At 35.5% G+C, this 25,933-nt stretch overlaps 2 protein-coding genes across 2 annotated transcripts; both read right to left on the bottom strand.

Annotated features, from left to right (window-relative positions):
- Nucleotides 1–385: 385 nt before the first annotated feature.
- Nucleotides 386–9,770, bottom strand: LOC143593133 (HIPL1 protein-like). Its single transcript, XM_077072852.1, has 6 exons — nucleotides 9,106–9,770; nucleotides 8,595–8,811; nucleotides 7,900–8,078; nucleotides 7,404–7,433; nucleotides 6,145–6,356; nucleotides 386–765 (listed from the first exon to the last, which is right to left on the bottom strand). The coding sequence occupies exons 1-6, from the start codon at nucleotides 9,658–9,660 to the stop codon at nucleotides 390–392; spliced, it is 1,569 nt and encodes a 522-aa protein (XP_076928967.1). The 5' UTR covers nucleotides 9,661–9,770; the 3' UTR covers nucleotides 386–389.
- Nucleotides 9,771–11,876: 2,106 nt separating this feature from the next.
- Nucleotides 11,877–22,409, bottom strand: LOC143593134 (uncharacterized). Its single transcript, XM_077072853.1, has 14 exons — nucleotides 20,103–22,409; nucleotides 19,885–20,013; nucleotides 19,665–19,814; nucleotides 19,522–19,574; nucleotides 18,767–18,983; nucleotides 18,616–18,679; nucleotides 18,396–18,503; nucleotides 17,274–17,473; nucleotides 16,969–17,184; nucleotides 15,045–15,320; nucleotides 14,801–14,948; nucleotides 12,730–12,863; nucleotides 12,572–12,658; nucleotides 11,877–12,485 (listed from the first exon to the last, which is right to left on the bottom strand). The coding sequence occupies exons 1-14, from the start codon at nucleotides 22,230–22,232 to the stop codon at nucleotides 12,399–12,401; spliced, it is 3,999 nt and encodes a 1,332-aa protein (XP_076928968.1). The 5' UTR covers nucleotides 22,233–22,409; the 3' UTR covers nucleotides 11,877–12,398.
- Nucleotides 22,410–25,933: the final 3,524 nt, after the last annotated feature.

Genomic DNA, 25,933 nt, shown 5'->3' with positions numbered 1-25,933 from the left:
GAATAAACTTTTGGCACCTAATGTTTAACAAATTACACATGTTCACTAAACCATTTCGAATAACGTTGAAGTTTTGTTGACTCAATGTTTGTAACTTGGTTGATCCTCTTAAACTTCATCATCACCATACCAATTGGATATGATATGAATTGACATTCATCCCCTATAATCTTATTACGTAGTATAATATAATGTATGCTATGCATACATTAAATTGCTTACTACTTTCAACTTCTAAGCTCTTGCTCGACCTAGCTCATGTTGTTCCCCTTTAGCTTGAGGACGCATGCAGAACGCTCTCTCAGTATCCTTTCTTACAGACTCATGTCGAAGTTTAAATGCCACCATATTTTGGTCTTGTGGATATGTAAATCATTTTACCTCAAGAACTAAAGAAAAAGAACCACCATAAAAGAGATGAAACATGCTCCTAAAGATGCAATCTCCAATAAATTTCCAGATGATGCAACTCTAGTCACGTTTGAATACCTTTCTGTGGCACAATGGTACCCGCACCGACTCGGGGCTGCAACTCTATACGCACCACTGCTTGTCAACAAGTACACGTCTTTATTATTATCTTCACTTAATGACAACACGTAGCCAAGGTCAGGCACATTGTTAGCCCCCGATTTGAACCCACATTCCATTGGTGAGTCATGAGCACAACCGAAAGGGACACTGAAAGCGGTTAAGTTTTCACTGGTTTCAGTGGTCTCAATAGCTGCCCATATGTCATAACTGTACAAGTTTGTGTATATGTACCTGCACAAAATATATAGAGTTATTACAAAAACAGTTCATGTGATTTGACAACTTAATTTGGGGTCTAATTTTCAAAAGAAACATGTTTGATATGTGGTTTCCGGTTTGTGACATGCTTAGTGTCCAACACTAACTTCAGTTAAAAACATAAAAAATGACAAATTTAACCTTGTATCTTGTTAGTGCACGAAATTGTTGTCCGTAGCATTCAAAATAATTTATACATAGTCTAGATTGAATATTTATTGTAAATGACCCATTCATTATGGTTTGTATAGCGAATGAGGTCCATTCGTTAGTGATCTAGGCTAGTTCGTTAATGTATAAGTCCATTCGTTATGGAAGCATAACGAATGAGGGCTAGTTCGTTAAGTTATTACCATTCGTCATGGAATGTTGACGAATGGAGTCTAATTCGTTATGGAGGCATAACGAATTAGAGTTAACTTAACGAATTGGTGCTTTGGCCTATAAATAGGCATATCCATGCTCATTTGTAGATGTACATATTTAGAGAGAGATCTAGATCTAAGTTAATACTCTCCATATAACTTATTATGTAATTATTCATTATTTATCAATAAACTATGTATTTAAAGTATTCATATCATATTGTATAATCGATGTATCGACGCGGCTAGATCTTGGAAGGTTTCTACAATTGGTATCAGAGCAGGAGCTGCTCTCGATGCATCAACATTAAGGTATGCATCTGAGTTTTTCGTGTTCTTCGTGTTCGTCGGGTTTTGGTCAGATCTGGAGTAATTTAGTGTGTTATTGGTGGATTTGTTGGTGAATTCGTGTTTATTGATGGAAGAGGGAACTTCCTGTGTAATTTGGTGTTAAGTTATGGTGTATTGAAGAATTCACCATGGAAGAGCATGTTAACTTTTGATTCGGTTTATGATGATTCAGTGATGGTAAAGTTAATTGGATGATGGATTTGTGTTTATGATTGAAATCCGCATGTTTCTGTGGATTCTGGTGATTAATTATGGTATATTTAAGGTTTTGCCATGAAAGAGCATGGTTTCGGGTTGATTTATTTGGTGATAAATCAGTGGTTGTTAAGTTAAATGGTTGATATATTCGTGATTAGCATGAAAAACCGAGTGTTCGTGGTGATTTTCATGGGTAATTATGGTGTTTAGATGATTTCACCATTGATGAAGTTCAAAAAATCTAGATTCCGGTCAGATATATTTTTTCCGGCCACTATAACTGATTTTTCCGGCGAGATTCGTTTTTCCGGCGAACAGTTCAGATTCAACCACCTGATTCGTTAGTTACTGTAGCTAATTCGTTAAGGAAGTTTAACGAATCTACTGTAGCAATTCGTTATGGAAAATTTAACGAATTAAGTTAATTCGTTAAGGTTATGATAACGAATTAAGGTACTTCGTTAGTGTAATTCGTTAAGTTAAAGGTAACAAATTAAGGCAATTCGTTAAGTTAATTCGTTAAGGTAAATGTAACGAAATAAGGTGATTCGTGAAGTGAATTTGTTAAGGTATGGGTAACGAATTAAGACTAATTCGTTATGTTTGATAAAGTGTGGACATCTTAACGAATGGGAAGCCATTCGTGTAAATGTTATCACGAATTACAGTTGGTAATTTATAACGAATTGAATAGATTCGTTAAGTGTGTAACGAATGGTGGATATGTATAACGAATGGAGAGTTGATTCGTAAAAAAAAATTATTTGGCGGGAAAAATTTTATTGCGCGAATTTTTTCCTGAATACTTCTCGTGATTGAGATTTCATTCTCGAAAATTTTGTCGATAATATTTATTTTTCGAGAACTTTCGGTGAATATTTGGCGGGAAAATCAGGAAAAATTTTCTTAATTGAAATTTTTCTGGGATGTTCCTAAGGTATTGGAGACTCTTCGTGTAAATTTTGGTAATATATTTTCCGGCCGACTGTTTACGTGTTTCGGCTGGGCGAGGGGGAGATCTCGTGTAATTTAAGAAGGAGAATGTTTGTTTGTGAACCTTGAATATTATTCAAGACCTTGCTGAATTTGTCAAGAAAAGGGGGAGATAAAAACTTTCATTTGAGTTTATTTAAGCATGTCTCTTCCTACATTTGCATGGTTTCTAGAAAAATTACTGCATTTCGGGTGGTAATTCATGCTTGCAAAGCTACGTTTGACTGAGTTCAAGACTGTAATTGTTTTTCGATTGGTGATTGATTTGTTCAAAGATTGAAACCTGACTATGTGGGATACGAGTGTCTGTTCGTTTACTTCTTTCTGAGGGACTTTGATCCTGACTATGTTGGCTACGAGTATACAGCGGATTACTTCTGTTGAAGGGGACGATTCTCGAATGGGTTGATCTTATTGAAGAATATACGAGTCTTGTCATTTGATTGAAGAATTTGATCATTTGGAGTTTATTAATGGAGGTTGGAACTCTGAATCTTATGCCCAAACATTAGTGCATCTTTGCGAATGGGATGTGGAAGAGCTTCAAAGGGTATATTTGGAATATACGTTATCAAGAGAGGGAAAACCGAAGTGAAAGATGCTGAATGATCGAGTTGTTCACGAAGATGTGTAACGAGGTTAAACGTAAAGATATGTTTTTCTTTACCGGTGTTGACGGATAGCTGATGACTCGCTGCTGATTGTTGAAAGATTGAACCATATCATACGCCAGTGGATGATCGGGATGATCTCCAAGAGTTGCTCACTTTGAGGGGGGGATCTGATATGAAAAGCTACAAGTTATTGGTTTGCTGAAAAGATTTAAAGATTGTCCGTCTGCACAAGCCCGAAAATCATCAGTCAAGGGGGTGTCTGTTAGTGCACGATTTGTGACTGGTGATTTGCAGTTAAAGTATTCAAGATTAAAGTATTCGATAGCTACGAAAAGGGGGTGTCTGTTAGTGCACGAAATTGTTGTCCGTAGCATTCGAATAATTTATACATAGTCTAGATTGAATATTTATTGTAAATGGCCCATTCGCTATGGTTTGTATAGCGAATAAGGTCCATTCGTTAGTGATCTAGGCTAGTTCGTTAATGTATAAGTCCATTCGTTATGGAAGCATAACGAATGAGGGCTAGTTCGTTAAGTTATTACCATTCGTCATGGAATGTTGACGAATGGAGTCTAATTCGTTATGGAGGCATAACGAATTAGAGTTAACTTAACGAATTGGTGCTTTGGCCTATAAATAGGCATATCCATGCTCATTTGTAGATGTACATATTTAGAGAGAAATCTAGATCTAAGTTAATACTCTCCATATAACTTATTATGTAATTATTCATTATTTATCAATAAACTATGTATTTAAAGTATTCATATCATATTGTATAATCGATGTATTTAAAGTTCAAATTTCCAGATTCCGGCCAGATCTACCTTTTCCGGCCACTGTAACTGATTTTTCCGGCAAAATTCGTTTTTCCGTCGAACAGTTCAGATCCTAATTCGTTATGATTACTGTAGCTAATTCGTTAAGGAAGTTTAACGAATCTACTGTAGCAATTCGTTATGGGAATTTAACGAATTAAGTTAATTCGTTAAGGAAAATGGAACGAATTAAGGCAATTCGTGAAGCTGATTTGTGAAGTTAAAGATAATGAATTAAAGCAATTAGTTAAGTTATTTCGTTAAGGTGATTCGTTAAGGTATTGGTAACGAATTAAGGTTATGTGTATGACGAATTGGAATTCTTAACGAATGGCGTGTAACTGTTATAACGAATGAGGATTGTTATAACGAATTAAGAATGGTAATTTATAACGAATTGAGTTGATTCGTTAAGTGTGTAAAGAATGAGTTATTGGTTGACGAAAGGATAGCACGAACTAATGTAACGAATGGAGTGAATATTTATGGATAACGAATCTGTTAGTGCACGAAATAGTTTTCCGTAGCTATCGAATACTTTAATCTTGAATATTTTAACTGCAAATCACCAGTCAAAAATCGTGCACTAACAAAGGATGTCTGATGTTCTTTCATTACCGAGATGGGACGTACGTACTCTAGCATACCGTCCATTCATTAATAGAGGTGGGAATAAACATGCAAGTTGGTTTCACCAACATCTGTTGTTTGAAGTGGATCACGGGTTCAAATTTTTTAAACCACAAATTCCTATCCGCAAGCGTCTCAATGAGATTGATCCAAAAACGGGTTGGAAGAAGTTGGTTTTTTAAGTAAAGCCGTCGAAGACGATGAAGCGGGTGCCGGTGAAGACACTAAACCAACACATGCATTTATCCTTCAACCGTTGGTACTACGATAATCGTACTGGCGAGGCCGTCATTGTTCTTGGTACAGGGTTGAAGACTGAGCTAATAAAGATCATTGACCCGATGTGGTTGGTGAATTTAACCGAGACCAACAATGATGTGCTACACAAGAACAGGATTCTTATTGAGCGCAATGAAGACTATGACCTGGCTATGCAATTCCAACGCGTTGTGCGTGTGTGTTATGAAAACGGAATTCATAGTTGCAGAGACTGGCAAGCCAAGCGCTTCAAGTAATTTAAAGACAAAGAGCTCAAGACGAGGGGGTGTTTGTTAGTGCACGGTTTTGCTTCTCGAGTCTTTGTATTTATTGTTAACGTATTTGTCGTTTATGTTTAATGTAATAAACAATTAAGTTATATTGTAATTCGTTATTAGTAATGTCTAGTTCGCTAAGGTTGTTTAGCGAACTAAGACTTAAGTTTATTCCCTCCTGATTCGTTAAGGATGTTTAACGAATCAGGGGGTGATTCGTTAGGTAGATTATGTTTGTTTAATGTATATGACGAATTGGAGATTAGTTCGTTAGGGGATGTTAACGAATTACTCCATCGTCTATTTATATGTGAACACTGTTCACAAGTTATTTAAGTTTTGAGAGTTAATTAACGAAACCCTGTCCAATCTCTCTCAATCTTCATCTTAATTTTATACATACATACACATACTACTACTGATAATCTATATATATATATATATATATAACATACAATCAAACGTAACAATGAGCTAGATCCGAGTTAAGAATTAACCGTATACATACAGATCTGAGATCTGTTTATAGATTAAGGATTGATTAAGGTTAAACATATCTAAGTGCATACATAATATTTACGCTTTAATATTGTAACATATTTATGTTCCAGCACTATTTGTATGATTACAAATAGTCCTTACGTCAGACCCAAATATGTTACAAAAGTAAAACTTAAGGACTATTAATATATCAATTAAAATGGCAAACTTATCATTTTTTAACATTTAACATAAGTTTTAACAAAAGTTAGCGTGGGTGCAAACATGTTACAAACTGAAAACCACATATACTAAACCTGTTAATTTTTGTCAAAACACAAAAATCATAATGTAAGTATATACTAACCAGCCATTCAAGCACGGGTCAGCATTGGCCCGGTAGAAATAGCCACCCACTATCGAGGTGGGGCCTTTGCTTGCATCAATATTGTCATGTTTGTATCCCGTCACAGGAAATATGGTAGTTATGGCGGTTGGTTGAGTGTACCCCCCGGGAGCATATGACGGGTGAGTGAGATATGGCCCCTCGTATACGCGCCACCCGTAGTTTCCGCCCTTCTTAGGGGGTGTTTGTTTTTTCTTCAAACATCTTCAAGGAGCTAATGTCTGCAGGCGCGCAGACATTACCCTTGAAGACTGTTTGTTTTTTTTCTTAAAACAGATCTGAAGTTATCTTCTTTCATCTTAAAAGAAAAGCAAGGAAATCTTGCTTAAAACATCTTCACAAAAAAACCCTACTCTTCTCCCTTTGCAGCCACCCTCTCATCCACTGCTCCTACCACCGTCCGCCAACACCACCACCCACCGTACGCCGCCACCACCACCCCCGTACCCCGCCGCCACCGTCCACCACCATCCACCGCCACCACCACCACCACCGTCCACCACCCACCATCCATCACCACCACCGTCCACCACCCACCATCCATCACCACCACCGTCCGCCACCACCACCACCATCCATCACCGCCACCACCACCATCCATCACCCACCACCACCACCATCCATCACCGCCACCACCACCACCATCCATCACCGCCACCACCACCGTCCACCACCCACCATCCATCACCACCACCGTCCACCACCCACCATCCATCACCACCACCGTCCGCCACCACCACCACCATCCATCACCACCACCGTCCACCACCCACCATCCATCACCACCACCATCCATCACCACCACCACCATCCATCACCGCCACCACCACCATCCATCACCCACCACCACCACCATCCATCACCACCACCGTCCACCACCAACCAAAACCATCCATCACCACCACCCATTGTCCACCACCACCATCCACCGCCACTACCCACCGTCCGCCGCCACTACCACCATCCACCACCACCACCTTCCACCACCCACCAAAACCAAATCGGCATGGCAAGCAAAGACTAAAAACTAGATGTAACTTGAATAAATGACTTCTATCTTGTGAGATAAGTTTGACAGTTATGCAGACAGTATCAGCTTATAAAAACAAACAGTCTTATATTTTCAGCTTGCAGATCTTCAGACCACATCTTCAGTTGCAGACATGAAAACAGATGAAATCAGCTTGCAGACAGTTTATGTCTGCAAAAACAAACAGCACCTTAATTATATTAATCTCTTCGTATTGATCCTATAAATAATAAATCTAGCATCATAAGTTTGTAGACAAATTCTTTGTTAACTATTTTCTGGTCCAATATGTAATTTTAATGCATACAGTCTACAAAATCACATTTAAATTAGCTAACATAAATATAACTCTAATAACACAATAAATATTTTTTGTAAAATAAAGAAGTGATTAGTAATATTACCTACAATTAAACAGGTCAACCCTAACACGATCTGTTTTTAAACGAACCGACCCGAACACGGCCGGTTTTTAAGCGTGCCAACCCCGACACGTTTTTAAAACGGGTCGGCCCAAACATGGCCCCTTTTAAAAAATGGGCTATACTTGGCAACCCAAAACACCTGATTATTTTCGTGTTGTGTTCTGGCCATGTCAAGAATTACCGTCTCTAGGCCCGGGCCCATTTTTACCCATTATCCAACATGCCATTTCCCCGCCTTGAAAATTGATTAAAAAGACATACCTTACCGACATCTCCACATATGAAGCGAGAAGGTCTGCCCGAGTCAAAACTGCAACGCCACGGATTACTAAAGCCCAAGGCCCAAATCTCGGGCCCAAATTCCTTATCATTCGCATATGGATTATCTTTTGGTATTGAATAGTTTCCCCATAACCCAAGCCTACTTATTTCCTCTTCACCTATATATCATCATCATCATCATCGTACTCAGTATATCCCACCAATAGCAAAGCTATAGTAGGGTCTGAGGAGGGTAAGATGTAGACAGCCTTACCTCTACCCCATAGGGATAGAGAGGCTGCTTCCGGTGAGACCCTCGGCTCGATAGTAGTTTTGCATCAAGCCTTGGACATAAGGCACATAACACTCAACCATCGGGACACCGACCGATTGGTGCATGTACCCTTGTCTTTCGGCTATCAACGCCACCACATGATGCCTGATTAACCTTCCGCCACTTTTAACGTTATTTTCACGATATTGGTAAAATAACGTCAAAATTAGTGCAATTTCGCTTTTGCCCACCCGAGGGTTCACACATATATACATTATATGCGTGCACCGCAAGCAGGGCGTCCTCTTCACCTATATATGTATTATAAAAAAAATAACACTAATGCATTACAACAATATTCTAAATCATTGACAAAGCTGCTTAGAACATTGTATGAATCTACAATAGACTTCATGCGTACTCGGTATGATGTCAACATCAAGCCTTAATATCTTTCCGAGCAATGACTTCTTGTTTTGTGCAAAATTGTACGGGTCAGCAACGTGTGAAGCGTCTCCAATCATGACATATAAGTAACCATCAGTCGGGCCGAAAAGAATCTGGCCCGCATGATATGGTTCAAACGGGAGGCCCATTGTGAATATCCTCCTCACCTCAACCGAATTAGCATGGCCCGTCTGTAAAATATGATCAAAAAAATATGTTCAATGATTCTAGAATCAAAAAACATAAAATGTGTCTAATTTAAATATAGCAATGTACTAGGTTTGACTTTAAAAGTCAAATCTATTTTCAGAAGCATGAAAGGTGGTCAACAAGGGTCAAATTTTCATTTTAAGTAGCCAACTTTCTTTACTCTTAAAAACCATCGAAGTTTTTAAATTTCAATCAAAAACTTTGAAAATTGGAGGGTAATTTGGGAAAAACTTTAAGAACTCAAAAGGCAACTATATTAACTAACTAGTAACTACCCATGAAACTTTTGAAGAACGGGTAGTCCCATTGGCGGTAAACTCAGCGATCACAACATGAAACTGGCACGGATAAGATTCTTGAATAGATTCAACATTCGAAGGATCACAACCGACGTCAGTATTACACGAACATCTGCCTTCACATCCGGGCTGTTTAAACTTATCACAATTAAACACAACAAACAATCTCCCATTCTGAGTGAAGTTTGGATGAAGAGCAATGCTAGTAAGTCCCATTTCGGTTGCAAACTGAACTTGATCACTCAAATCAAGAAACGGGGGGTCGGATTCATCTACCGTCAAAGGTTGTGAAGAGGCCACCTCAGGGACCACGGCTAACCATATCTTACCTTGTTGGTTGCATACAAAGACTCGGTTGGACCCGTCTGGGTGCGGGACCATGCAGAGGTAGGAGCTGTTGCCAAGCTTTTCTAGACAAAGGCCTGTTGGCGGTTGAAGGGTGTTTCTGTCATTTGTCACATTAGCTGATGAGGATGATGAATGAAGCTGTAAGAGTATAATGATGCAAAGGATGTCAGTGATTCCAATCATGACAGTTGAACAATGATATGTTAGAGTTGTTCTTAAGTTTCATATCAGGTAGGTAAGTTCAAATTTGGATTTTGAGTACTGCAAAGTTGCTACTTTATGTTTACAAAGTTATGGGATTCAGTCACAGGTTATATATAGTGACAAAATTCAAGAAAAACGTGTGTTAAAAAAGTTTCCACAGAAGTGGTAAAATGGGTCGGGTAGGTTGGGTGACGGGTCAAAGCATGAACTTTTTATTTAGGCCAGGTAATTAACTCATCAACAAAGTTTTTTTAAATCTTTATTTTTTTAGGGTAAAGGTTTAAATACATCATACAAATTGCAAGAAAGATTTTTGAACCCCTACATGGAATGATGGAAAGACGTCGCCTCATCAATTTCCACACAAGGAGAGAGAAAGTGTACTTTCCATGGTTGATTTTTTTCAGGTTCATGCAATTTGTTTAAACAATAATAATTTTTTATATGACGTTTTTTTTAATTACACTATAAAATCAAGCATAATATTTGAGAATAATATTGATTTACTTATTAAAAAAATGTTTAAAAAAAAAGTCGATGTGTTGTGCATATAATGTACATGACTGCGCAGTACATTTTGTGCATCGATGAATAGTTGAAATGTGAGAGGAATCAAATAATGGTTTTTAATATATATAATTATGAAAATAGATTGTGTGATTATCATATAAGTTGGGTATTTATTTATATAAGTTGGGTAATTACATATGTGTTTATTTTTAAATACAAGTTGCGTGATTATCATATGAGTTAGTATAATTATGTAATGTTCAAATTTCAAACCATATCAAATCATTTTCAAGAAATTGAGCTAAAACTGTCACATTCACAAAGGAGCCTAGGTAGGACTAAAAACAAACGAAGTGAGTGAAGGTGCACAACCCGACTTTAACGAAGAGGATCTCAAACCGATAGTTCGGTTGTCTCCAACCAATTTTTGGAGCGGTTAGGTTTGGGTTTAGAAACCTTTTTATTTGATCAAAGGGAGTGTTCGGGTGTGTATTTTGAAGGTATTCAATTTCCATTGTTATCCACACTAATTAAAGATTAAATAAATTTTATGATCACAAACATTCATCATCAGATTCAGATTAAATGCACTTCCAAGCACCCTTTTCTCGATGTGTTCATCAATCTCAAATCTCAAGTCAACCATTTCACAAACACAAGGTTTAAGATGTGCAAAGGCAGCAATCTCAACCATATTTTCACCTAAATTCCAGTGCATACAATTGACCCTACACACAGAAAAACCCTTATGTCTGGATTTCGGCAAAATACGAGGATTTTCTGCATCCAAATTTCCAGACACAGCCATGTTTTCCCCAAATGAAAGCAACGCTTTTCATTGGCTGTTATTAGTTATATCATATCATACCATATTATATACACTTTAGTTATAAACTTTTTATGAACAAGACAAACTTACCAACTATAATCTCACCACTCGAAGCATTAACTATTCGTGCGTATGATGAGGGCAACACAAGAGATAGAGAGAGAGGTTGCTCTAGCTATGACCCTCGGCTCCAAAAAAATTATTTTTTTCTTAAGTGAGATATATAAACATTCGTGTAACATTTAATTTACTAAGACAATTAGTGAAACAACCATACTAAACTAATATAATAATAATAATAATAATAATAATAATAATAATAATAAAGTTATAAACTACTGAGAAAAAACAATGAGTGAATAGTAAAGTATCAAAGACACAACTACAGAAAAAAGAAACATACGTCCAAGAAAAGAAAGCACTAACCCTCATGTCAATACCTAACCACGCCCCAAAGAATGGCTAATACACTAACAGTAAGGCAAGACTTAGGCTAAGTCAAATAAAAGGGTATATGGAAAGCTAAAGCCCCATGGCAAATCATATGTCGAGTTCGCCATTCTATATTAGTATAAATAAAAAATGAGTATCATTCCCGGTCTCATATTTTTATGTTTTTATGTGCTTTCTTAACTTATGTAGGATCTTCTAATAAACAATACAGAGGCTTCTTAATAAAGGGTGTTTATCCGAATGAGCATATATCATTCTAACACAACTCCAAAGCACGTCTCAAAAACTATTAGCTCAAGCTAAATTTAAAGGAGTTGCAAATCACAGGCTGCTTATGGTTTTGTCAATCTAGACTAACTTCATGCCCGTAACCAATCTAGACCAACTAAACATGCCCAATGTAGGGACAAGCCACGGAGTAGGCTGTCTTCTTACACAAATGTAAATGTAAAAGTCAATGACTACATCTATAACACCAAGCAATTGTAAGTTCGAACTATATGATATCCGTTAAGGTGGGACCCATATAACACGTTTAAATTTGTAGTCCTACTTTAGCAACATAAAAAACGAGCACACGCTCTCTTTTCGTCTTGGTTCTCCACCACTTCCATTGGTTAAATCTCATAATGGTCCAACCCCAGTCCCAAAGTACACAACTGAAGGCCGCACCGTATAGCGACAGGCACGTCACGGATCTATACAAACCATGACAATAACAAAAACCCATTTTCCGTTTCTGATTTACTTGACTTTTTTTGACTTACACCTTTGACCACCTGACTTTTCTGGATTAAACTTCTAAGATGGTCAACTCCTACAAAATTTCCTTATAATACAAGCTTCCACGACTATATAACTTGCGAGCCAATCCACAGACCACCATTTTTATATAAATCCCGGGGCAATAAAGCTGGTACACTGGCTAATTTACAGCTTCATAAAAAAGAACCTGAGGTTGTAAATGCCCTTTTTCACACGCTAAAACTACGTCGTCCCATCTACCAATTACCTATTAAATTAAATATTATTAATCAAATATATCATCACACGTCATAAAATCATAAGCGATTAAAGCGAATTGAGTAAATGCGTTACCTTCACTGTTTTGTCATCATACATCACCCATCGATGATGAACATGGCTGTATGCAAAGCAATGATAATGTTGTCCATAATAGCATACCTTAAGTAACCAGCAAGGACAAACGTTAATACGTTATAAACACCAACATGTTAATACGTTAAAGATCGTACCACTGAAACCAGACGACGTGCATTATTTGGGTCAAGACCACGATAAAGAACACTTAAATCAATTTCAGTAGATAATGCTGTCAAAGTCGCCTTTATGTCTTCAACACTTTCACATGTGTTTTGCCAACCAATGACTAGAAAACCGAACAAGTGTAAGTTAGTTGACAAAAAAGGTGCCAATCGGTTGACCTAGGTCAAACATTTTGAAAGTCATCCAAAGTGTATTCAAATGCATAAAACCTCCTAATATATATTCACTATTTTGGTTAAATTCCATATGTACCCATACAAACTTGTGAAATATCATATATAACCAAGCCAAATTTAAAATATCATATATGTCCTTAAAAACTAGTTGAAATATCAAATTTACCCATTCCATTAAAAATAATTCAAGAAGTGACTTTATAATTACATTTTTAACAATATTTAACTTAAAATATGAGATTTACCAATTTCATAAAAGATAAAGTTGCTTTTAACCTTCTCATTTTCATGTGCATACATAAATACAATACATACATAGATAGAGTTAGGTTCCCAACAGAACTCAAAAATCTTATGAACTTTAAGAACAGCCAATCATTTTTTTAATTATTTTTAAACTTAATATTATTTGAGGATAGTTTTAGGTAGTTTTATCACTTATTATATGTAACTTTGTGATTACATATACGTAATCACAAGTTTACATATGTGTAATAACCCAGTCACATATATGTTTGATGGGTTAAAAACATATACATGATAAGGCTAAAATGGTCATAAACTAAAATGTTAGGATTAAACGCACACACGAAACTGAACACACACACGAAAGCAGTAAACGAACACGAGGATTTAACGTGGTTCGGTCTAAACTGACCTACGTCCACGGGTGGCAACTAGGTATATCTTTATTGAGTGACAAATATTACAAGTACATAATGTTGTTTATATAGAGACTGAACTAGGGTTAGTAAATTATTATGCAAGAAATCTAAACCGGGCCGGGCTTGGGCCCGACCGCCCACACCCGTCTCCTCTTTTGACTTCATATAATAAACCGGGCCAACAAGGCCTACGAACCCAACATAAAATTCATTTTAAATTGGGTATGCATGATAGTTATAGATTAGGTATACCATATATATGATAATATCTCTAGCCTTGCTTGCGGTGCGCACATATGATGTATATATGTGTGAACCCTCGGGTGGGCAAAAGTGAAATTGCACTAATTTTGACGTTATTTTACTAATCTCGTGAAAATAACGTTAAAAGTGACGGACGGTTAATCAGACATCATGTAGTGGCGTTGATAGCCGAAAGACAAGGGTACATGCACCGATCAGCCGGTGTCCCGATAATTGAGTGCTATGTGCCTTATGTCCAAGGCTTGATGCAAAACTACTATCGAGCCGGGGGTCTCACCGGAAGCAGCCTCTCTATCCTTATGGGGTAGAGGTAAGGCTGTCTACATCTTACCCTCCTCAGACCCTACTATAGCTTTGCTATTGGTGGGATATACTGAGTACGATGATGATGATGATGATATATATGATAATATCTAATATATACCCAATTTAAAATGAATTTATAATTCGAGTTATGATTTTTTTATTAATTTTTTTGAATTTTTTAGGGGTTTCTGATCTTAATAAAAACCCTCAAAAAAATTCAAAAAAATTTATAAAAAAATCATAACTCAAAATATAAATAAAAAAACAAAAAAAGTAAAAAACTAAAGCGTTTCCTCCGTTGTCCTCGTTCAACCAAAAAAACACGACCGAAACCCATTTTGACCCGAACTTGTTGACCCTAACCCGTTCCGACCCGAACTAAAACAACCCTCTTTTTAATTGACCCGTTCCGACCCTAACCCGTTTCGACCCAACCCAACCCATTTGCCACCCATATATGATATTCTGCAAATTTGTAAGGGTACATATATACGAAACTCTCCTAAATACTTTTGAATCAAAAAGAAAGATTTAAAAGTGTGTGTGGGTCAGGGTCAGTCCAGAACCATCACTAAAATATTAACCGTTTGACCTGTTACGACTCGAGTTATCATGGTTTCTAGAAACACCTGTTGTGAATACATGAGGCGGAGTAGAAAGAATGTGATGGATGTAATTGAGCTTCCCACAACCACCATCATCAAGATCACATGCTAATTGGTGATTCATCTCAACTTGATTTAACAGCTCATCAAAAGAACCTTCCGGACACATGACCTGCAGGGGTAAAACCATTAAATCACAAAATCCATCAGGGCATATTGTTTAAGGTTTACCAATGGAAATTGAGCACTAGGTGAAACAAAAACATGCCTTCATGGTACGGAGGGCGTTGGCATTAATCTGATGAAAGAAAGAAGTGTACTTTAAACACCTTGTTTCCAACCCGCAATTATAACAGTCCATACGTTCGTATATATTCAAACCGAAAAGAGAATGAGCTGTACAAGCTTTGTTTATACACTCCCAATAGCCCGTGATATTGTTTTCCACTCGTTCAGTATCAGAATTGTCGGTAACAGAAGTAAATGACTTATGTAAGCAATCAAAAATTACTCCTAATACTTCAGAGGCATCATTCATTTGTGCCTGTAAAATCATAGCACATATATAAAATATTTGGACAAAAAGTGTTTTGCGTCAATACAACCTGAATTGACCTGTTTTAACCAATTACCCAACTGTCTAACCAACTTATCTTGTTACCCAACAATCTAACAGGTAATGTACATAAAGCTAACACATATAATCCTTCATGACATGACTGAGCAGATGCACACATAGTTTGATTTTGTTTGTAGGGCTATAAATGAACCAAACGTTAAACGAACCGATCGGCAGAAAGCTTGGTTTAAAAAGGCGCGCCTCAGGCATGAGGCGCTCGAGGCGTTTTTGAAAATGCCTTATTTTACGTAAGGCGATAAAATACATGAGGCGCCCCGAGGCGGCGCGTTAGCGTTTGAGGCAGCGCCTCATGTGATGCAGTCTAAATTAGATTGAAAATGCAACTGTTTGGGCCCATCTGCTTAAAATATTTACGTTGGGGCTCATCCATAAAACATTACCCAGCCGTATTATATATATTTATCACTCTATCTTCAATTCAAACCACTCTTTAATTTTCATATTCAAAGTTTATCTTCTCCAAATGTCAAACTTCTAGACGTTTCAAGTTTATCTTCTCCTCAGTTAATACTCCCATCTTTTAAATCAGTTCAAACTCACCTAATTATTACAAATATCTTTATGACTAAAGTGGTATTTTTCTTCATTATTACTTTTTACTATACTTTTTACTTTTTACTCTAAGAATTTAAGTGTTTTGCAACTTCTAAGTATGTTTTTATAATGTTTAACCTGCGTATTAAGTATTCATGTTTAGTTTTACAAATATGTTTTATCCTTATGATTGATTTTCAAGTAGAATATGTCATGTATAACTAATTTTAGTAATTTTTAAATTGAGCGCCTCACATACGTGAAGCTCTCGCTTCGCGCCTAGCGCTTCGGCTTTTTGAACCAAAACGCCTCGCCTAACGCTTTTTTAAACCAAGGCAGAAAGTTCGTTTATTTACAAGACAAACAAAAATGGACTAAAGATCATGCATGTTTAGATAAATGAACAAACACAAACAAGCTTCCAAGCTCATTCTATCTACATATATATGTGTTCGTGTGCAAAAAATTTATAGATATATTTATACTTAAGCGAATGAACATGAACAATTATATAACAAAACATATAGTAAGTAAACTTCTTTCAAGTATGAGTGTTCCTTTATTAAATGAACGAACATGAAACAAACATAATTTCTTAACAAACAAACACGAACAAATAAATCAAATCTTTTAAGTGTTCGATCAAACTAACAAACGATCCAGAACACACCCTAATTCATAAAGAAATAAAAAAATTGTATTATATGACCTAATAATATATTCATACCTAAACGAATAAGCATGAACAATTATATAAAAAAATGAAGACTATGTAAACGTTTTTCATGTAAGTTTGTTCGCTTATTAAATGAACGGACATGAAACAAACATATTTTCTTATACCAACGAACAGGAACACAGAAAACAGTTCTTTAAGTGTTCGGTTAAACTCAACAACAATCACGTACAAGCCCTCGTTTATGTTCGATAGGTATTTACAACCCTATTCATTTGTAACCACAATAAGAAAACCTTGTAATATCCAGATAAGATTTATAATCAGTGCGAATAGGCATACCTCCTGAAAGAAACAACTTTCTGGATACAATTTGCTAAGAGCAACCCGAAGAGGAGTGGGGGCCACAGCTTGAACTTTTGAATCAATGGAAGCAGAATTTAAAGCACTAAATATATCATATAAAGCACATGTAACACATGGATCGCCAACATGAAAATGAAAAGAAGTGGATGTGCTCAAAAATTCCTCCCGGAACCGTCTCAAATGCCATAAAGACTGCAATTTCAATTACAAAGATTTAGAATTTATGCTTGAGATGATAAAAAAAGTTGGTAGAAGTGTAGAAACCATTTTTTTGTTGTAACCTGTATGATAACATTTAAAAAACAGTTGTATTCACCAACTTCATTCCTCAGGCCTGTACCATATACTTCACTTCCGTTTACTTTGTCTGAAGGGGCTTCAATAGATGTAACAATAGAGTCGGGACCTTCTAGAAAAATATTTTCTTCAGGCATCATTAATTCAGATACTGAAGAATATTGTTTGTGTGAATGAAATGCATCTGAAATATTATATAAAATAGCAAAATTAAATATTTAGAAATTTTTGCATGAACATAACTAGAGATTGTAGCACATGTTTGCACAGCAGAGTGCGTCCTTTAAGGTTTGGATGAATTTGATATAGACCCTTACAGACTTGAAGAATTTCAAGTACACCCAAGTAAAATGAATTTTAACGTATATACCATGTTACCCCCCTTCCATTATACTTGTTTAAACAATATTATTTATTTGGATTTTGATGACATTTTTGATAAGCAAGCAACCTGAACCATGGTCTCCCCTGTTTTGTTATAATATGACAATTGAATCTGTTTGTTCGAATCAGACAACGAAACCAGGTATAATCAAACAATAAGCAATCTAATACTTTGAACTATTGTTTATGAATAAAAAATAAAAATTTTAAAGTTAAACATGGGTTAAAAATTAAGCTAAAACTGGGAAAATAAATAAGTTTGAAGTTAAAGATGGGGGCATGTATGAAATTTTATAGTTTTAGATAAATAAAGGTAGTATGGTATTATGGTCACTTATTAATTTGTTTTTGATGAATTGGGTATATTCAATGTTTTAACTACTTTGTAAGGGCATATATGATATTATTTTGCATGGGTATATATGATATTTTCCATATTTGTAAGGGTAAATATAAAATTGCCCCAAAATTTAGCATACCTAAAGGCACACAAACTGATCTAACTATGTTAGTAGATTAACATGCAAGACTTAGAGGTGAAAAGATTAAACCTTTTTATTTTGTATCTTGATTTCGTATTCTTTGCTAAGAACTTTTAGGTTTAATCTGTCTTTGCAACTACTTACCAAGTTCATATATTTCAATTTTCTACTCCATTACTACAGAGTGAACTTTACATCACAATACCATATCTTGTTTGAGATAAGCAAATAAATATATACCAAGGCTTTGGCGGACAGCTTTTGACAGGTCAGCTTGGAACCTTTTTTCATCATCTTCTTGTGATTGCAACATCAAGATTCTTGTTTCATTATCTCTGGAAGAAGTAGCTGCAAATAATTAAAAGATTCCGTTAAAAAGATGCTTTGTGTACATCAATGTTTTTTTAGTTCTCATTTCCATTATGAGTTATAAGCACAAATGCACAATCATTATCAATACCAGTCCTCTCTGTGAGTCCATCTTCCCTATTGATCAAAAGCCCGTTGCTTTGGTTGATAGGTTCCTACAAGATAAAAATCAGCAAGTGCAAAAGGTAAGCATTTTGATGCTTTTTTCTTATAAATCTGTTTTACATCATGAATATGCTCACCATGCTCATTGGTGTCATTCTTGAGCTATTTTTATGTTGTTCTGCAAGATATCTTTGTTTCGTTTCATCCTCAATTCTTCTCTGATATTCTAATGTTGCTTCAAGCTTCCTTTCCTCAGCTTCAAGCTCAATCTTTAAACGCCTTACTTCATCTTCTTGTTCATGAAAAGCAACACTTCCATTTGGTTGTTCATCTGTCACGTGTGGACTTGAGGAACTGAGGAAAACAGTCATCATCACAACATTAGAGCATGATGGATAATAAAGAGCAGTCTTATGTTCAACATTCATTCATGGTAAGTAATCCTGTGAAGGAACCGAACACTCGACAATAAGTTTGTTTATGTTGTTTATTTTGATAAACGAACAAACATGAACACAAGTGGTTTGTTCATTTGTGTTCGTGAATGTTTGTTATCTACATTTGTTTTAGTTTGTTCGTTTATATATTTGTTTATAATATTTATGTTGACGACAATCTATAAGACTAAAATATCACTTCTTACAATTTAGTTTAAACTTTATTAATTTTAGCACAAGTAATTGATGTTCACGTTTATTTTTAACTGGTGTTCGGTCAGTTATGTGCGTCCATCTATGCTAATTCACTTGTGTTCAGTCATGTTCATTAAAAACAAACATAAACGAAAATGTTCTTAACGAACACGAACAAGAAAACTCCATTCATTTAACACTTAAATGTTCGGGTTCAATAGTTTGTTCGTTTACAAGCATAATGGTAAGAAAGCACATACATATTTTCTGCATCGTCATTGGGTAAAAGATGTAATTCACCACCGCTTGTATGCTGCACATGCAACAATAATTATCACCTTACATTGTATTCTCAATTTATAATATAACAGAACATATAAAGTTGTAAGAATCTATTTCAAACCTTGGAATCCTTTGTCTTTCTGGATTCTTTGTTCTTTCTTTTATCCTTTCCCTTTTTTTTAGAATCTAGAGCAAGTTCTGCCAAAAAAGCTTCTCTGGCAGCATCTGACTTCTTTGTGGCATCTTTCTCTGCTAAATTCTCTATGAGTGCCTAAAAAATGAAAAAAGTCAACAAATATATTCACATTTTGAGAGGAGTTTATAGCAATATGTACACGAACCCGCAAATATGACTTTACAAGAGGCACAACTATGAGTCCAAAATCATGACCACATAAAAGACCCAGCTTGGCTTCCAAGTTAGCCATTTCAGAGAGATTTCGCATGATCCGTGCGTCAACTTTGTTAAACTGCATTTCTGAGAAAGTGAGATAAAGTGGAAACTGGGAAGACTGCACATAAGAATTTTGCATAATATGTATAGATTAATCAAACAAACCTCAACAGACAACTGTTCTTTCTGTTTCTGGATTCCAGTTTTTATGCAAGAATCCAATTGCCCGATATAGTCATATTCACCAGATTCTAAGTCACATTCGTGAGAATTCACATTCATAAAATCTGTTTCTTTAAGGACATTTGTTAAGACCTCCAATTCAAACCTGTTAACATGTGTAACATCATTGTCGAATCGACTAACTTCTTCTCTTCGTTTAATCAAAATAGATTCGTAGCTTTGGCGAACAAATTCTAAAGCGTGCTCTCTTCTCTTATCTTCTTCTAGACAAAGATCTTCAATTAGCTGCAATGCTTCCTCATAGGTTATAAGCTCCAACTTTCTATCACATAAGCTCTGCAAATGTGAAAATTCTTTACTGATTGTTTCTAGAATCTCCATCCCTTTATACATCTTCTCAGTTCTAGTCCCTGTCCAGAAAGTCAACTCCTCTCGACTTGTGGGGCCCGAAAATATCCATGACAAGAAAGAATCATCATCATCATCTTGGCAAGTGTTTGCATTCAACAAGAGACTTGAGCCATCTTGATCAAAAACTAATTTTTCAGCCATTTCGTTCACGTGAACGACACTGTTTAATTCTTCTAAATTGTTACTCTTTTCTAAGTATCTACCTAATCCACAAGAATGAGTTAATTCTTGTAAGAACATGAGAACTTTTCTAAGCTCTGTTGCTCCAAGTAAGCATATACAAAATGGTGATTGGTCCAAATTGCAGTTGACAAGTTGAGGATGCAACTCCTCAACTGCAAACTGAATAACCTTTGTAAGATGACTAGATGCAAGGCATTTATGTTTAATAAGCAAATGGAATAAAGTTCCTATCTTTTCTAGTAGCTTTATTCGCTCAATGTCATTAGATAATGGCCAGCTGTCATGATTGAAACCATCCTCATACTTTTTTTGTCCATATGATAAATCCCACATATCCTGATAACCATAACTGTCACTGATATGGTTGTTAACTAACTCTGAGTTAGAAACTGAGGGACCCGATTGCAACTCAATCATTCTAACTGCAGCATCGACATCCAATGGTCTCCAAGGATGAGTCAGAAGCATTTCAGTCCACTCATGGTCAACATTAAGAGGCAACACTGTCTGCAACTTTGGTGATAAACTTTCCATGTGTTCATGAACATGCTGCTGGTGCAATTTAGGGTCGGCAAATTTCTCATTGCATTTACAACACATCCAGTACCTCCAACTATTATGACTCGCACCAAACAACAAAGCTTCGGTAATGACTTCATACGCTAACCCATCTTTTAGTGATTTAAAATGGTTTTTGATATCCGTTACCCTTATTTTAAACAAGTCTTTCTTCATATCTGCACCCATTGACTTCCAATAAGGAAGAACAAAGTCTTTTCTTTGAGAACTATATGTATTCTTCTTCGCCTTCCCACTTTTCCTTTGCTGACCTGTTCGCTGACTAGGCCCAGAAGATGACTCTAGACCCTTGTCCCCTTCGGTTTGGGATTTAGAAGGCTCCATCTTCTGCTGCAACAACCGTGCTGCAGCCACTTTAACTTCAATCTCCTTCTTTCTCTCCTCAACTGTTTTACTTGCTTTCTTAATATCATTCGGCCGTCTGGCTTGCACCACTGTCACATCCATCGGATCATCAGGAGCCCTGTTAATAGGAATAATCCTAAACTTATCCTCTCCATTATTCAAACTCCTCATCCAGCTCGAAATAGAACCAATATTCGCCCTCTGTGACAACGCACGAAGCTCATTCTGCACATGCTCAATCCGCGCATCCGGTGTAGATAGCTTCTGCTGGCTCTCATCCTGCAACCCCTCCTTCCCCGGATCCACTGGATTCTTAACCGTCAACGCCCGCTCACACTCCCTGACCGAATCATCATAATCCTTCCCGTCAGCAGCCGTCTCACAAAGCAAATTCGCGTAAAAATGCACAAACTCAATCGAATTCGGCGACAACGTGACCGCCTTCTTCGCTGACTCGACCGCACTCTTCACGTACCGCTGTTTCGCATTCACATCATCCATAATATTCGCAACCTTCACACACACGGCCCCTTGCACCCGATGAATCAACGCTAAGTAAGCCGTGTTCTCGTGTTTCGAACACAATTCCTTCATTAACCTTAGGGATTTAGTGTGATTCCCGCGTCTAAGTGCAACTAAAGCCTTCTCGCAGTCGGATTTTAACAGCGAGTAGCCCTCGGAGTCAATGGCTAAAGAAACCTCATTTTCTAGGGCTAATTGTTGCAGGGAGGGATAATTCGCAGTCGAATCGAGTGAAGTAACATCAGCATCATCGCCGTCGAGAGGCTGAGGCTGAGGAGGAGGAGGTTTAGAGCGATTATCGGTGTTTCGCTTTTTACGGCCCATTGCAGTTCAATTGAGAGTACAAGTGACGCCTAATTTCACATACATGAAGTGAATAGATGATATAGTTATAGATAGATGATTAATACTTACTTACTTACTTACTGTTGTTGCTGATTATTGATAGATACAGTGAGAGTTGGAATCCGACGGTGGTGGTGTTCCAATAAGGTAGTTTGAAATAAGAGAAAATGATGGAGTCTAGCCTACTAATTTCAATTATTTAAGAAACTAAAAAAAAATAATCATATCTCATTTTTGTAATTAACAGGTCTTATCATATATTAAATAGAAGGTAAAGTTAAAATACAAAGGATAATAAAAATGCAAACGGTGAGAAGGAATCTAGTCCATTGATCTTAGATTTGAATGACTGAGATTAATTTAATAAAAAAATTGATGAAAAGGGCATGAAGGTAATAACCCATCTTTGTTTACTTTCTCTCTACACATGCAAGGCACATGTCAATTCCCCCATCATTTTAAAATGTCCATAACTTTTTCATGCTACATTATTTTTTTAAAAAAAATTCACCATAATAATACGCGTTTTTTTATCTTTAATATGAGTATCATATTGTTATATAAAAATAAAAAAATAATGGGTTTTTTTAATTGTGTTTTTTTGTTGTTCATTGTGTCATTGTGTAATATATTATTTCCATTGTGTTTTACGTTTCAAGTCATTTTGTTATACGTTTTCACCATTGTGTCTTATGTTTTAGGTCATTGTGTTATACGTATTCACCATTGTGTCTTACGTTTTAGGTCATTGTGTTATTTGTATTCACCATTGTGTTTTACGTTTCAAGTTATTGTGTAACATGTATTACGCATTGTGTTTTATGTATTAGATAAAAAGACACAATGGTGTGCGAAAAGACACAATGACGAAAAAAGACATAATGATAAGTGAAAAGACACAATGGTGTGCGAAAAGACACAATGACGAACAAAGACACAATGACAAAAAAAGACACAATGATAAGCGAAAAGACACAATAGTGTGTGAAAAGACACAATGACGTGATTTTTGTCTTAAATTTTATATAACAAAAATCATACTCAAATTAAATATAAAAAAACGGTTGTTATTATGATGATTTTTTTTAAAAAAAAATTATCATACGAAAAAGTTATAAAAATTCTAAAATAATAGGGGTATTAGCATGTGCATTACATGTGGAGAGAGAAAATGTGTATAATTACCTCTATACCCTTTTTCTTTTGGTTCCCACTTGACAAATGTCAATTATTTATGGCTTCTCACACTTATCATTTTTATAACCTTTTGTAGAATAACTTGACCCTTAAATAGACAGTACCCACTTGCTGGCATATGTGACAATTTACAAATTTCACTAAAATTTAGAGACATGTTGTGGATAGAATGTTGTGGATAGAGAACTTGTTGTAAGAGTGATAATAATAAATTATTATAACTCTGAAAATCTTAATGCAACCGTATATTTTTATTTGATTGGCTATTAACTTTTGGTGAGATGAATTGGATGTGGTTCAATGGTAGAGCACTCATTTTACTAGTGAGAGGTAGGGGGTTCAAACCTCACTATCACCAATTTATATGAGAGATATGAGGGATGACCCTGGCTTGCTAGGGTTCGAGTCCTGATCTCACCTGGTTTTACCGGCTTCTCGCTGTCGTGCCGTTTGGCGGGTGTGGGGGTCGGGTTTTATCCGGGGAATCCCTCGATAGGTGGATCGCTAGGGGCTCCGTCTGTCCGGACTCGTAGCCGGCTCAGGCTACCTTTAGCCAATTGGGGCCGCGTACGAAGTACCCAACGTTACTTAATTGGTCGTCAAAAAAAATTAAAGTTAACTTTTGGTGAGAGGTATCATTTACAAATTGTTAAAACTTGTTGAAGTAAGTCAGTCTATTTGGCCAGTTTGAGATTCAAAATATTTAAGTCGGGGTTTGGTTTTCACAGCTTGATAGTTATAAATGTTCAATCTGATTTAGTACATGATATTAGTTATTTATTTCAAGGATATATGTTACTTGAAGATTCATTCACACATAAATTTTCTGCTCAAACTATTATTATATTTTTAATAAAAATACACGTGTCAATGAAATCGAAACATATTAATTTATCCTTTAATCAAATAACTAATTATATAAATTATAGAGATTAAAAATGTGCAGGTAGTTATGTAAATATAATCACAATATTTATATATTTAGAAAATCGTATCTACCTTTCTTGTATTAAATCAATTTATATATTATTGTTTAGTGTATGAGATGAATGTGGTACAATTCAATAAAGGATATTTTATAGATCTAAGATAATAAAGAAGAATTTATGAACGAATAACAATTCTATTCTCACGTATTCATTCAACCTCCATGGATCCAAGGAGTTTCCATCCATCTCTTTCGAAAATGTAATATAAAAGCGTGTTTTATTCTGGTAATTTTATATATGATTGTTCTTTTTTAATGTCATTTATAGTGACATATCTTATCATCTTTTGTTAGAATTCGTTGTTCAATTAAACAAATTATAATTACTACATATAAAATCATTATGTGCATCTTTCTCATAATTATCAATAAATTGTGTAAGAATACACCACATATTCGTATGAATGGGTAAAATTAAAAAAAAACAAAGGGAGACAAAAATGAGAAGTGTGAGAATAATTTGTGACCACACAAAAAACCATTAAAATAGATTAAAAAAAATAAAAAAAATCATAACTCAAAATATAAATAAAAAACGAAAAAAATTAAAAAAATTGAAATGTCTCCGTCCTCATCATATTCAAAGAAAATATACGAAAAAAAATAAAAAAAAAATTAACGAAAAGACACAATACCAAGATCAAAGACACAATGACGAAAATGAACAAAAGACACAATTATAACTAAAAAACACACAATAGATCGCAAAATATAACAAAATGTTGAGTAATATAAACAATATAAAGAAAAAAAGACACAATGTCAAGGAAAAATGACATAATCAACGAACAAAATAAATACAAAACACAATGATAAACAACAAGACAACGACTTTTTTCACTTACCGTTGTTGTTTTTATGAGAACGAGAATGACGGTGGAAACATTTTTGTGTTTTTACTTTTTTGTTTTTTATTTAAATTTTGAGTTATGATTTTTAATTTATTATTTTTTAATTTTTTTGAAGGTTTTTTTTTGTGGCTATAAATCATTCTCATTTTTGTTCCCCTTTGTAGAATAACTTGACCCTCGTATGAATATTCCATTAGAAAATATAATTTGATATTATAGTTTAATGAAATATATATTTTTTCTAAAAATCTAATCATTTAATTTTTATAGCTTAATTATATTTTCTTTAAGCATATCATGTATCACACGGGTTCTAAATCTAAAGTTAGTATTATAATATATTATTATAATATTATAATATAGTTCATGAGTATCATCATATATACACATAA

This window comes from Bidens hawaiensis, unplaced genomic scaffold, assembly GCF_021521415.1.
Source record: "Bidens hawaiensis isolate Kalapana, Puna unplaced genomic scaffold, B.hawaiensis_p1.1 tig00041714_1, whole genome shotgun sequence".
In the NCBI taxonomy this organism is placed as follows: Eukaryota; Viridiplantae; Streptophyta; class Magnoliopsida; order Asterales; family Asteraceae; genus Bidens; species Bidens hawaiensis.
Note: the sequence above shows the minus strand (reverse complement) of the source record. Positions and strands in the feature narration are given on the sequence as shown.